General features: G+C 43.9%; 1 protein-coding gene and 1 long non-coding RNA gene across 3 annotated transcripts in view; one reads left to right on the forward strand and one right to left on the reverse strand.

Moving 5' to 3' along the window:
- Positions 1-2709: 2709 nt before the first annotated feature.
- Positions 2710-6595, reverse strand: LOC105546191. The gene is made up of 2 exons (XR_001007054.1): positions 5947-6595; positions 2710-4813 (listed from the first exon to the last, which is right to left on the reverse strand). It is a non-coding gene; the product is annotated as an uncharacterized LOC105546191 (long non-coding RNA).
- A 95-nt stretch (positions 6596-6690) lies between these two features.
- GPR176 (G protein-coupled receptor 176) overlaps positions 6691-13008 on the forward strand; it is a 119536-nt gene continuing 113218 nt past the window's right edge. For both annotated transcript variants that reach the window (XM_011989323.1, XM_011989322.1), the window contains exon 1: positions 6691-7760. In XM_011989323.1, the coding sequence (XP_011844713.1) occupies positions 7589-7760 (172 nt within the window). In that variant the 5' untranslated portion in view covers positions 6691-7588. The remainder of the gene's footprint in view (positions 7761-13008) is intronic.

Here is a 13008-nt window from a genome sequence, read left to right on the forward strand (position 1 = left end):
TTCTCCCTTCCCAGATATTCTTGATTAATTTAATAGGAAGTCTGTAGGTACAAGGACTACTAGAAACTCCTGATATACCTTCTAATGCCATTTTCCTGGGAAACTGCATTAGGAGATATATTCATAGACTCATATCAGTAGAAAACTGTTTGCCAATCCACATATTGGGATAATTTGGAATACATGAAGGTCTGTCTTATTGTCTTTTAAACAGATAATTGCTTTGGATGGTAATTTAACATGCCCAAAACTAAGAACCGTAAAAAGTAAACATATTTAGCCCAATGATGTAAAGGCTAAATTCTGGACTTCTAAATCTTCAAGTCAAAATTTCCCCAAAGCCACTCTGTCCCTTGTTAATTGCAAAATAAGTGAATTTTTTTTTTCATTTTTGAAATATAAAGCTTGTATTTTATTTAAATCTATAGAGAGAATGTTTTAAAATCTTGGATGGTGACTTTTCCCCTTTGTGATATTTGATTTCTTTAAACATTAACAAACAGGAATTGATCTTATATAGACACTGTCAGAGGTTTTTATTGATTCAATATTTTGTTGTCCTCAAAACAGCCTTGCAAAATAGGCATCTTTATCTCTAGTAGAGGAGAAAACTGAGTTTAGAGAGGTCAAGTACCTGCCCAGTGTGACTTGAACACAGTTGGAATGGTTCTATCTTAAATGGTTCTATCTTCGAGAAGACAGTCATCTACTTCAAGCAGTGCAACAGCACCAACAAGGAGATTACCTGTGACTACGAGTTCCCCCATTGAAGACATCAAGATCCCCTGCCTCTGTAGCTCTGAGAACTGCCGGGGACCCTCAACCAGGCCCTGGTGCCAGACTCAAAGGATGTCAGCCGCAGCCTGGGGCTCTGGAGCATGCAGCCCACGGCCCAGGGTCCCAGCCCCACCACCCACCCCCATTTCAGGTGCTGTCCTCTATCCAGTGGCCATGTCAGGGCCTGACACCCCCACACTACACCCAGGAGCCCCTAGCTCCGGCCCCTCAGCAGGAAAGGGCTTTTCTATCATTCAGCCCACATCTCTCTCATTTTCAAAAAATGCCCTTTTCAGAATTTTGTTTAACTTCGACATCAGCTTGTCTCTCCATCTCTCTTCCTTTCTTCCTCTTTCTCTCTTTTCTCTTTCTGGTGGTTATCCTTGGCCTCTTACCGTCAATGCTGCTACATTGTTTTGTCTTCTCTATTTTCTTCCTCATTGTGAGAAAAGATATTTTAACCATTAAAACCAATAACAACAACAACAAAATATTCAAGAGGTACAACTGACATCGATATTCATACTCCCTTATCTCTCCATATTAGGTTCTTTATCTTGAAAGCGTTAGTAGAAACCTGTGTAAAGAGACAATCTAGGTCTCCAAGAAAAGACAAATGGGTTATTATCTACCCCAAGCTTAAGTAGTCTCCAAAATACTGTTTCAACAACATAAGTTTATCAGAGACGATTATGCTTTTTTTGATGTGAAAAGCCCAATAGTTTAAATCAAAGATGCCCAGAGGCTCTACTATCAGCTACCACTTTCATTTTATAAGGACATAGGATATCCTTATTGCCACTACTAATATACACAGAAAAGTTTTAAAAGTCCTGACTTAAAACCTTCCATTCCCCAGAAATACAATCTGTGCTCTCTTAAATAGGCAGGCCCCAATTTTCATAACAACGTCTGCCAGGATAGGCTGGGTTATGCTGTGATAATAAGCAACTCCAAAAATCATGATTGCTTATACAACAAAGTTTTATTTCTTATTCACACAAACTTCTTGTGTGTCTGGGTAGTTCTCCACGGCATTTGCCCTCCCATATGGTGACTGAGACATAGACTACTTCAATCTTTTGGCTCTTCCATTTCAACATAAATCTCCTTCCACAATTGCAATGGCAGAACAGAAGAGAGATTTGAGAATCACAAACAACTTTTCACTGCCTCAGCCCACAAGTGACTCGTCCCTTTTGCTCACATTTTATTAGTCATAATAGTCACATGACCCTGCCCACCTGCAAAGGCAGCTGAGAAATAGAGTCTTCTGTATGCCTGGAAGAAGAGGAAAATGAGATATTGTTGAATATTAGTAATGTCTACACAATAATCTGCATTATCCATGTCTTTTTACATTGGCATAGACATAGCCATTGGAAACAGAGCTACTTACTCCAGATGGGTAGCCAAGGGCCATAAAAACTCCTCTTTTTTCAGCATGCTGCTGCTTGGGCTTACCAACACAAAATACTTCGTTTTCTCCACCTCTTCTCTTCTCTCCGTGTTTAGTAAGAGGCCACATCGGGGCATGTGAGGGTGTGTGATGGGGAGCCAGAGGGAGGAGGAAGAAGAAAGGCACATAAAACCTTTACGTTCCCCAACTATCTCAGTCTTTGCAATGATCCTAAATCCTATTCCATCTCTTCTTCCCTCCACCCAGCCCTCCTCCTGCTCTTCAATAAATATCTAACAAGTTGGAATTGGGAATTCTTCTGAATTCAAAGGTAAGACAAGTGATTATCACCTAAACAAGGTTAAGTACTTGTTGGAAAAGTACTTATTAGCACCTATGTGATTTTGCCTATCACTACACCACAAAAGTATAAGAGAAAAATAGAGAAGGAAAGAGTTTTTTTTTGTTTGTTTTCTTTTTTAAATTACCTATGGCATTAGGGTTCTCCAGAGAAACAGAACCAATAGAATAAATAGACATATAGAAAGAGATTTATTACAAAAAATTGGTTCATGCAGTTATGGAGGCTGGAGGCTGACAAGTTCCAAGATTTGCAGTTGGCAAGCTGGTGACCCAGGAGAACTGACGGTGTAGTTCTAGTCCAAGTCGAAAGGCCTGACAACCAGGAGAGCCATTACTGTTGTTTCAGTTCAAAAGCCAGGAGGCTCAAGACTCAGGAAGAGCTGATGTTTCAGTTCAAGTCCAAAGGCAGGAAACAGCCACTGTCCCAGTTCGAAGGCAGTCAGGCAGAGGGAATCCTCTCTACTCAGCCTTTTTGTTCTAATTTGGCCTTCAACCATTCAGATAACGCCCACCCACATGGGGCAGGATAGTCTGCTTTACTCAGTCTACCCATTCAAATGTTAATCTTATCTTAGAAACACCCTCACAGATACACCCGGAAATAATGTTTTCCTACCTATTTGGGCATCCCTTAACCCAGTCAAGTTGGGACATAAAATTAACTATCATGACAACTAAAACTTTGGAAACACAAGGTGCCAGTAGGTTGGGAGGATAACTTCTTATACTATTCATTACAGGAGAGGACTGGGAGGAAAAATTACTTTTAACAGCATTATCTAGAGTGAGAGATTGCCTAGTTTTTACTCTACTCCATTTCCCATTAACTGCTTTGGTTGTAGCTTCAGAAAGTTTTGAATAAAAATTAGCTAGCACATACATGTGTTGGCCGGTAATTCTAATCACCTGCCTTCACCTATGGCTGTATAGCTGATTGCTGCCAGGTGTTAACACTTACCAGCTCATATCAATGTAACACCTACTATGGTGTGAATGTTTGTGTCCCCAGCCCCCCAAATTCATATATTGAAACCTCATCACCAATGTGATGGTATTAGGGGATGGGATCTTCGGGAGGTAATTAAGTCATGACGGCTCTGGTGCCATAGAAGAGATTAGTGCCTTTATAAAAAAAAGAAGCACTAATAGGAACCAGGTGTTTTAATGTGTGCCTGTAGTCCCAACTACTTGGGAGGCTGAGGTGGGAGGATTGCTCAAGCCCGGAGTTTGAGGCTAGCCTGGGCAACACAGTAAAACCCCTGTCTCTAGAAAATAAAATAAAACAAATAGAGGTACTAATAAAAAAGGCACCCTTCTACCACATGAGGAGACAGATAGAAGGCACTATTTGTGAACCAAAAGCAGTCCCTCAACAGGCACTGAATCTGCCAGTAACTTGAACCCGGACTTCCCAGCCTTCAGAACTATGAGAAATAAACTTCTGTTTTTCATAAGCTGCCTTGTGTAAGGTATTTTGAACTACTATAGTCCGAACTACTATAGACTTAGACAATACCTGTACATGGTAAGTAATTGAAATGGACTGTAATTTATGTGTTTTTTGACCTTTTCAAGTTTAATTTCAGAAAAAAATTGGAAAGAGTACGTTTTAGTTTTTGTTTTGTTTTTTTGAGATGGAGTTTCACTCTGTTGCCCAGGCTGGAGTGCAATGGCAATATTGGCTCACTGCAACCTCTGCCCCTGGGTTCAAGTGATTCTCCTGCCTCAGCCTTCCAAGTAGCTGGGATTATAGGCGGCTGCCACCACACCCGGCTAATTTTTGTATTTTTAGCAGAGACGAGGTTTCGCCATGTTGGCCAGGCTGGTCTCCAATTCCTGACCTCAGGTGATCCACTGGCCTCAGCCTCCCAAAATGCTAAGATTACAGGTGTGAGCCAACACGCCCGGCCTGAAATGGTACATTTTTTTTTCTTTTTTTTTACAAAAGGAAAATATATCTTAACATTATGGGAGGTTATATTTTCCTTAAATGACTGCAGTATCTCTACTATCTCTCATTCCACATGCTCTTCTTATAATGTGACTAACACTCCTCCCAATTAGTGTCCCCTTTACTTAAATATGGTGTGTTTGTAGCTGCTTCAACAAGTAGAGGACAGTGGCAGTGACACTGTACAACCTCTGAGATTAGGTCATAAAAGTCAGTGCAAGCTCATCTGAGTCTGAGTGCAGTGGTGTTTACAACTAATTGATCACAACTACTTTACAAATTTCTTTGTTCCTTCTCCACTACCACTGCTTTACTTGGCTAACCTAAAAAGAGAGAGAGAGAAAAAAGTATCAGTGCAGCTTCTGCCTTGTCCTCTTGGGACTCTTGTCTCTCTCGGCATGCTCACTTTTGGAGCATAACTGCCAGGCTGTGAGGAAACCAAACAGCCACATGGAGAGGCCACACACAGATGTTCCAGCTGAGTTCCCGGTCAATAGCCAACATCCACTGCCAGACATGTGAGTGAACAAGCCTTCAGATCCCAGACCCAGGCAGCAACTCTGAGCTACACTTGTGGAGTCATGCTCTAAGCCACTAAATTTGTAACGGTTTGTTGTGCACTGGTAGATGACCAGACAGTTATAAAAAACACTACTATAGACATTTAATACATATTTAAATTGTGTCCAATCTTTGACATCACCAATTTTAAGATCTTCTGACTCATCCTTAAAAAAAACTCACACAGCACACAACTATTAAGAATTGTGCTACTCTCTGTTCCTGTCCTTAGCCCTTCATTTTTGAGGGGCAATCCTTTCTCAAGTCTGAGAATCATGGTGATCTCAGCTGATTGGGTTATTTCTTGATTCTACTAACCATATACCCTAACACCAATTGAGGGGTTGTTGAGCATTTAGCGATATCTTCTCAGAATGAAAACATGAGAGTGGTTTCTTGCTTTCTCCATTCTTTACACCTGCAAAACTGATTCTTTTCTATACCTTTATCCCAACTCCTACTAGTTTTGAATTCGGGACGGAGGGTGAAGGAAGGTAAAGGAGTATTTTTATAACTGTTATCAAGCAACTCTGTTTACACACATTCTTCAACCCTTCCTCAACGAGTATGCTGGATGTTGGTGAATTATTATAATTTTTGGTTTCTAATGATTATAGTGTAAAGGGTTTCATCTTGAAAACTGTATTTGGACTCTTGGAACCAATGTTAACCACTAGTAATGGCATTCTTGGGGGAAAAATACCATTAGTGTAATTAGTAATTTTCTGTCTTTTTCTCTCTCCCCTTTTTGGTCTCCAAAATGTTTAAAATAATTCTCACATAGATTACTATGTGAAGGTATTGTGAGACTCCAAATATGTACAAGACACGGATTTTTTTGCCCTTTCAAGAGTAAATAAGGGTTACCAGTGAAAAGGAAATAGCCATATTATACCAGGACCATCCTTGGGGCAACCAAGGAATAACTGTAATTTTAATCAATTCTTGAGTTACTGTCCTTTGTCCCAGTCCCATAATCAACATGTCAAAGTCTTCTACCATGTACTTTACTTATTAAAAAGAAATGAGTTTCCATAAAGTCGACCATGCATCTTTTTTCTCTTTACCCCAGATCCTCTCTCTGCATCCATACAGTTTCCTCTCCCACTTGGCATCTCTTACTTTACTATTTCTTCTTGTTTACTTGACTATCCCAGCTCCCAACCTTTTCTGTCCTGGAATCCACTAGGCCTGGGTTATATTGTGTACATTTTACAAATGATATTCAATAAAAAGGCCCAGAAAACCATGCACTGAGTTTCTATATTTCATTTTTCTTAAATGCTCCAGCTACACCCAAGGCCTGACTGAGGGGCCGGGAGACTGGGCTTCCTGCCCAGGTGGCAGGGACGTGTAATTCTAAGACCGCAGGCAGCCCCTGCTGACGAGATACAGAGGAGTAACGACAGTTAATAGTAAATGGAGCGAAGCCCCGGGAGGTGTAGCGAGCGTGTCCACGACAGCCAGTCACGGATCCTCCGGCCACCCACGCTTCCAGCCGAGACAGTCACGCTCCGCGGGGCCAAGATGGCGCCCTCCCCGCGGCAGCCTGGGCGCGAGAGGCGGGGCCGCGAGTGCCACGTGACCATCCTCGCCAGCCGCGCGTCCCCGGCTGCCCCAGGCGCGCACCAAGAGTCTAGCAGCCGCGCAGACGGTGCCACTGCCCCGCTGGGGGCGTCCTCCCTCTTCCCCGCCTGGCTGTCAAGCTCTGTTCTAGCGGCCGAGGGCCCGAAGGGGGATAGGAAAGGGGGCGCCCAGCCATGCAGAGGCAAAAAGGCGCTGCGGAACGGGGTCCCCGCTGCCGGTGCTGAGGCAGGAGGTCGGAGCCCCCAGTGAGGGGCTGGGAAGCAGGACCTAGCACCGGCGTCTTGTCGGGAGGCTGGGCGCGCAGGGCCAGGCTGCTGTGGGCACTCAGGGCTTTCCGCCCAAGCCATGGGCGCTGTCGGGCACTCGGGGGTCCCCTCGTGGCTCCGGCCACTCGGCGTGGGCATTTCGTTGGCTTCACATCGCCATCCAGCCTCGAAGCCAGCAGGACTGAAAAATAGCTTCGGCCAAACGTTCTCCTCCCGCTAAGGAGAGGGACCCAGTGCGTCAGCCCGAGGGGACTGGAGAGGGATGCCCTAGCCCTCGGGGGGCGGAGGACCCGCGGTTGAAGGAGGCAGCGGGAGCGGAGAGCGCCCTCCTTGAGCATCGAATGCCTCCTTCTGTGTTTCCATTCCTGCCGAGTGGGCTGGGCCACGCTGACCACCCTGGAGGAGGGACGGACGACGCTCGGCGGGCTCTGACCGTGCTGCCTTCATGTGGCTGCTGACGGGGATCCAGGAGGGAGTGGGCATGGGGCGCAGCCGCTCCTCCCTCCCTCCCCGCCTCCTGGGCGCCGGGGTTGGCGATGTGGAGACGTGAGGGGACCCGTCGGCTGCCCCGGCTCCTCCAGGACTCCACCAGGCGCCCGCGCGTCCCTCCTCACCCGGAGGAGGAGAGGCTCCGCGCGGGGCTCCGAGGCGGGCGGCGCGCGGAGCCGGAGTCCCAGCCTCGCCATGGGACATAACGGGAGCTGGATCTCTCCAAACGCCAGCGAGCCGCACAACGCGTCCGGCGCCGAGGCTGCTGGCGTGAACCGCAGCGCGCTCGGGGAGTTCGGCGAGGCGCAGCTGTACCGCCAGTTCACCACCACCGTGCAGGTCGTCATCTTCATAGGCTCGCTGCTCGGTAAGCCTCCCGCGGGGTGCCTCCGGCCCGGGCCTCCCCGAGGGTACAGGCTCGGAGAGCCGGGAGCAGGGCCGCCCAGCCACCGTGGGTTTCGGGTGCCTGGCAAAGTGCAGAGTTGGAGGAGGCTTAAGGATCCCGGGTAACTGCAGTGTAGTTAAGCGGGGACGGTGGACTCCAGCCTCCACGCGGGAGCAGAAGAGTTCCAACAGGGCTTCCTCGTGGCCCGAGGATGGAGCGGGATCCAGGCGGGGGTCCCCCTCCTCAGATGGCCCTCGCGGAACGCTCCTGGGTGCCCAGCTGGCTTCAGCTCTTGTTTACAAATAGCGAGGAATAAAGGTCCTGTGGGAATTTGTTACTGATGATTGAAAGGAGTGTTACCCATTCTGTTAAAGATGTTTTGCCATCCCATCTTTCCATATATATATCGAAATAATAATATATACGATTATTTTGATAGACCCTTATTCTGTGCATGTTTTACGGCGTGCTTCTTCAGAACACCGACCTGCTGGTAAACAACCCTGTGAAGTTAAGCTATATGTCGCCTGTAGATGATTTTAAAACAACAAAATAAAACCCACTCTACTTCCCCATGTATGTGTTAAGGTACAGAATAAAGGTAGGATAAAATACACACACATGTATCCCAGATTTAGGTATAGTCGTTCAGGGAAGAAAAGATCAACGAATTGAAATGAGTGAGTAGTAACATATTAGCCTCCTAGCGTGAGAACTACCTGTACTTCTCACTACTCTTAAATGACAATAGTCTTTATCGCTCCTCTTCAAACATTAAATGATGCAAGCAATATTCATTTCTATTGAGGTCTTCTGAACATATTGCATACCACTTGGATATATGTGGCTTCCTTTCCCGTGTCCCCAATGTGGCGTTTATAAGGATGTGATGTTATTGGCAAGAACAGTCGTAAAGTTTCAAAGTAGGAATAGGTTACTTTTTGCAGACACTTGTGAATTTCTATGGAAACCAAGATAACTGACATTTAATAGACTATTTTTAGAAGAATTTCAAATGTTTGGAATTTCCCTTCATACTTTCTATTATTGTCATCATTCCATTCTACTCTATCGTAGTATTTCTCTTCCATTTGTTTGTCACGAGGATATTTTCAGGAGTAGATATTAGTATTGCTATATCTAGGTGTGTGTGTGTGTTTTAAGATGTGCTTTTGTGACTGGGATGTTAAATGCACATTAGCAAAGCGAAAGCCTATGTTCAAAATACTTTCAGTATTCATGATGCATTGTAGGTTTTTGGGAGTTAAATTCTGAGTATTGTCACACTTAAAGTGTGGGTTATTGGAGAGGTAATAGAAGTGACTGTATTTTTATTTCTGCAGTTTCCCCCCAATATACATATACATCCATACATCCATACATATGTTTTTTTCTATCCCCACGGATAACTTTAACTCTGAAGAAAGATGGTGTTGGGAGGAGAAATTCTGAGAAATTTTCTCATGGTTTGAGTCTAAAAATTTGAGTACTATTGAAATAGAAGACAGGACACGTACATAAAAGACATAGCAAATAGTGAATATTTAATGAATGCTACTTCTGTTACCCATGCCCTTTCCGTTACTGTAGGTTGCATTCGATTCAGGAATTTCTAGATAAATCTGCCCTTATTTCAGCTTTTGTCCACATAGCACTTGTGAGTGACATGCAAAACCTTCTTTAGTAGATGTCTCCAAAGGACAACCTGATTTCCTCTTAATCTTTGGTGCCTGATAAGCTAAGGAGTCTTTTTGTTTTTTTTTTTTTTAAGACAGAGTTTCACTCTTGTTGCCCAGGCTGGAGTGCAATGGCACGATCTTGGCTCACTGCAGCCTCTGCCTCCTGGGTTCAAGCGATTCTCCTGCCTCAGCCCCCCCGAGTAGCTGGGATTACAGGCACCCACCACCACGTCTGGCCGATTTTTGTATTTTTGGTAGAGACGGGGTTTCACCATGTTGGCCAGGCTGATCTTGAACTCCTGACCTCGTGATCACCTGCCTTGGCCTCCCAAAGTGCTGGGATTACAGGCTGAGCCACCACGCCCAGCTGGGAGTCTTCTGTTACCCCTTCAACATTACATGGACTCTCCTAAAAGAGAATTAAATTTGCTCCTTTTTATATGCAGAAAAAACCCCATAAATCTGGACAGTATGTCTGGTTTCCTTAAAAGTTTAGCTGGGCTGGGCGTGGTGGCTCATACCTGTAATCGAAACACTTTGGGAGGCCGAGGCTGGTGGATCACTTGAGATCAGGAGTTTGAGACCAGCCTGGCCAACATGATGAAATCCCAACTCTATTAAAAATACAAAGATTAGCCGCGTGTGGTGGCATGCACCTGTAATCCTAGCTGCTCAGGAAGCTGAGACAGGAGAATCGCTAGAACCCAGGAGATGGAGGTTGCAGTGAGTCGAGATTTTGCCACTGTACTCCAGCCTGGGCAACAGAGTGAGACTCCATCTCCAAAAGGAAAAAAAAAGTTCAGCTGAATCACAACATTATGATATACTATATACTTGTTACTTATTTATTTTATTTTATTTTATTTTTTGAGACGGAGTTTCGCTCTTGTTGCCCAGGCTGGAGTGCAATGGCAGAATCTCAGCTCGGCTCACTGCATCCTCCGCCTCCTGGCTTCAAGTGATTCTCCTGCCTCAGCCTCCCGAGTAGCTGGGATTACAGGTGCCTGCCACCACGCCTGGCTACGTTTTTGTATTTTTAGTAGAGATGGGGTTTCACCATGTTGGTCAGGCTGATCTCCAGCTCCTGAGCTCAGTTGATCCACCCGCGTCAGCCTCCCAAAGTGCTGGGATTACAGGCGTGAGCCACGGCGCCCTGCCTACTTAGTGGTATTCTTGATTCGTTGTTCTCTAAGGACTTGTCCCATTCAAGCGCATCTGTGTACATTAGAATTCTGATAATGTCTGTTGAGGCTCAGAGCTTAAGTTTCAAAGCCATGTGCAGTCAGATGCAAGGCAAGTGAACTTGGGAAGCACATTTCATAAAGCCTCCAAATAGAGAAAAATCATAGATTAGGAATAAAAGAAAAGGAATCTGTATGATTGAAAAGTAAATTGTGGGAGGATGGAATAGTACCTGGATAAATAACTGATTAAGTAACTTACTTTAGTTTACTTATTTCTTCTGCCCCCAAACATAGACAAATTAGTTTTTTTTCCCTCTTTAAACAAATTTAAATATACTTATATTCTCTAAATAGACTTCTTTTTATTGAGATTTCCAGAGGCCCATTATTATGTGAAAATAATTCATTTGTACTACTGGTGTCTTGTACCTCTTTTTGAAAACTATTTTAGTGTCTTGTATTAGGAAAAATCCCTAAGAACTTGGAATAATTGTAATATTCCAACCGGAAGATACATTATTTGCTGTGTTGAAAATGAACGCAAGACTTGTACATAATATTATTCAAATAATATGTATTTTGGGGGTTTACATAAACTAGTGTTTCTCAGCCTTCTTTATACAACATCTTGGCATATCTTTAGGGTATGTTGTAGATACTGAAATAGAGTAAAATAATTTAGATTCCTCTTCAGTGGCACCAATCACTTTTAGTAGTCAAAAGTGTGAAATCAAAGACTCCAAAAGATCTGGAATCACCGTTTCCAATTTAACTGGAAATTGGAAGACAGGAACTTCCAACTGGAAGTTGCCTGTCATCTGTGCCAATCATTATCGGAGGTATAAGAGATTTTTATAAATGAATTTGCTTTTATTTAAAGAAAATTAACGTGGTGGGTAATAACCCACAAGTATGTATCCTACATCGCAATTTATTTTTTACTTTTTTTTTTTTTTGAGATGGCATCTCGCTCTGTCGCCCAGGCTGGAGTGCAGTGGCACAATCTCGACTCACTGCAACCTCTACCTCCTGGGTTCAAGCAGTTCTCCCTGCCTCAGCCTCCCAAGTAGCTGGGATTACAGGTGCCTGCCACAATGCTCAGCTAATTTTTTTGTGTTTTTAGTAGAGATGGGGTTTCACCAAGTTGGCCAGGCGGGTCTTGAACTCCTGACCTCAGGTGATCCATCTGCCTCACCCTCCCAAAGTTCTGGGATTACAGGAGTGAGCCACTGTGTCAGGCTGATTTTTAACATTTTTAAAATAGAGAAATCAGCTTCCCTTTGTCTGGCTAGACTGCCAAATGTATGGTTCTTATTCTTAAGCTATATTCCCTTTCCTTTATAGACTGAATGTTTATATTCCCCCTCAGATTCATATGTTGAAGCCCTAACCCCCAGTGTTATTAGGATGTAGTACCTTTGGGAAGTAATTAGGTTTAGATGAGGTCATGAGGATAGAGTTCTCAAGATGGGATTAGTAACATTATAAGAAGGAACCAGAGAGCTTGCCCTCTTTTTCTTTGCACCATGTGAGGATATGGCAGAAGGCAGCTGTTTGCAAACCAGGAAGAGGGCCCTCTCCAGAACCCGACCATGTTGGCACTCTGATCTCAGACTTCCTGACCTCTAGAGCTGAAATAAATGTCTATTTTTAAAGCCACCCAGCTTTTGGCATTTTGTTATAGCAACTGAAGCAGACTAATACACTTATGAATGGTCTATAGTGAGCATGTGAAATTGATGACCCTAAGTAAAGATCCACTTTGCCTGTGGCTTGTTTCCATGAGGTGGTTATTGAAGTATTCATTTGAAGGGAAAGGTGGGAAATCGACTTGTTAAATCTGTTCAGCAGATCTGTTGGATAGACACTAGTTTTGCTCATGCTTGCTTATAGTCTTTGAGCAAAATCATATGGGGTACCAGGAAGGTTCATGGTACTTGTTTGATAGAGAAGTATACTTGTGCTTTTGATAGTGTTTGAAATTAACCAGATAATACCTAGATAATTCTTGGAGTTCCTTAGTTAAATGTTTGATAGAAGATGTGTTAATACTATAATACTAGTTTGTGCTTATAATTTATAATTACTCAGGATCATTTTTAGTTAACAGTACTTACAGCCAATAATAATATAATATCAACAGCCTTACCTCTACATGGAGTTTCTGTCTTTTGTATGCCTAAAAACCTAGCAGACTACATTAAGAATAAGGTATCCTGGGCCAGGTGTGGTGGCCCATGCCTGTAATCCCAGCACTTTGGGAGGCCAAGGCGGGTTGATCACTTGAAGTGTTCGAGACCAGCCTAGCCAACATGGTGAAACCCTGTCTCTAGTAAAAAATACAAAAATTAGCTGGGCATGGTGGTA

This window comes from Mandrillus leucophaeus, unplaced genomic scaffold, assembly GCF_000951045.1.
Source record: "Mandrillus leucophaeus isolate KB7577 unplaced genomic scaffold, Mleu.le_1.0 Scaffold35, whole genome shotgun sequence".
Lineage (NCBI taxonomy): Eukaryota > Metazoa > Chordata > Mammalia > Primates > Cercopithecidae > Mandrillus > Mandrillus leucophaeus.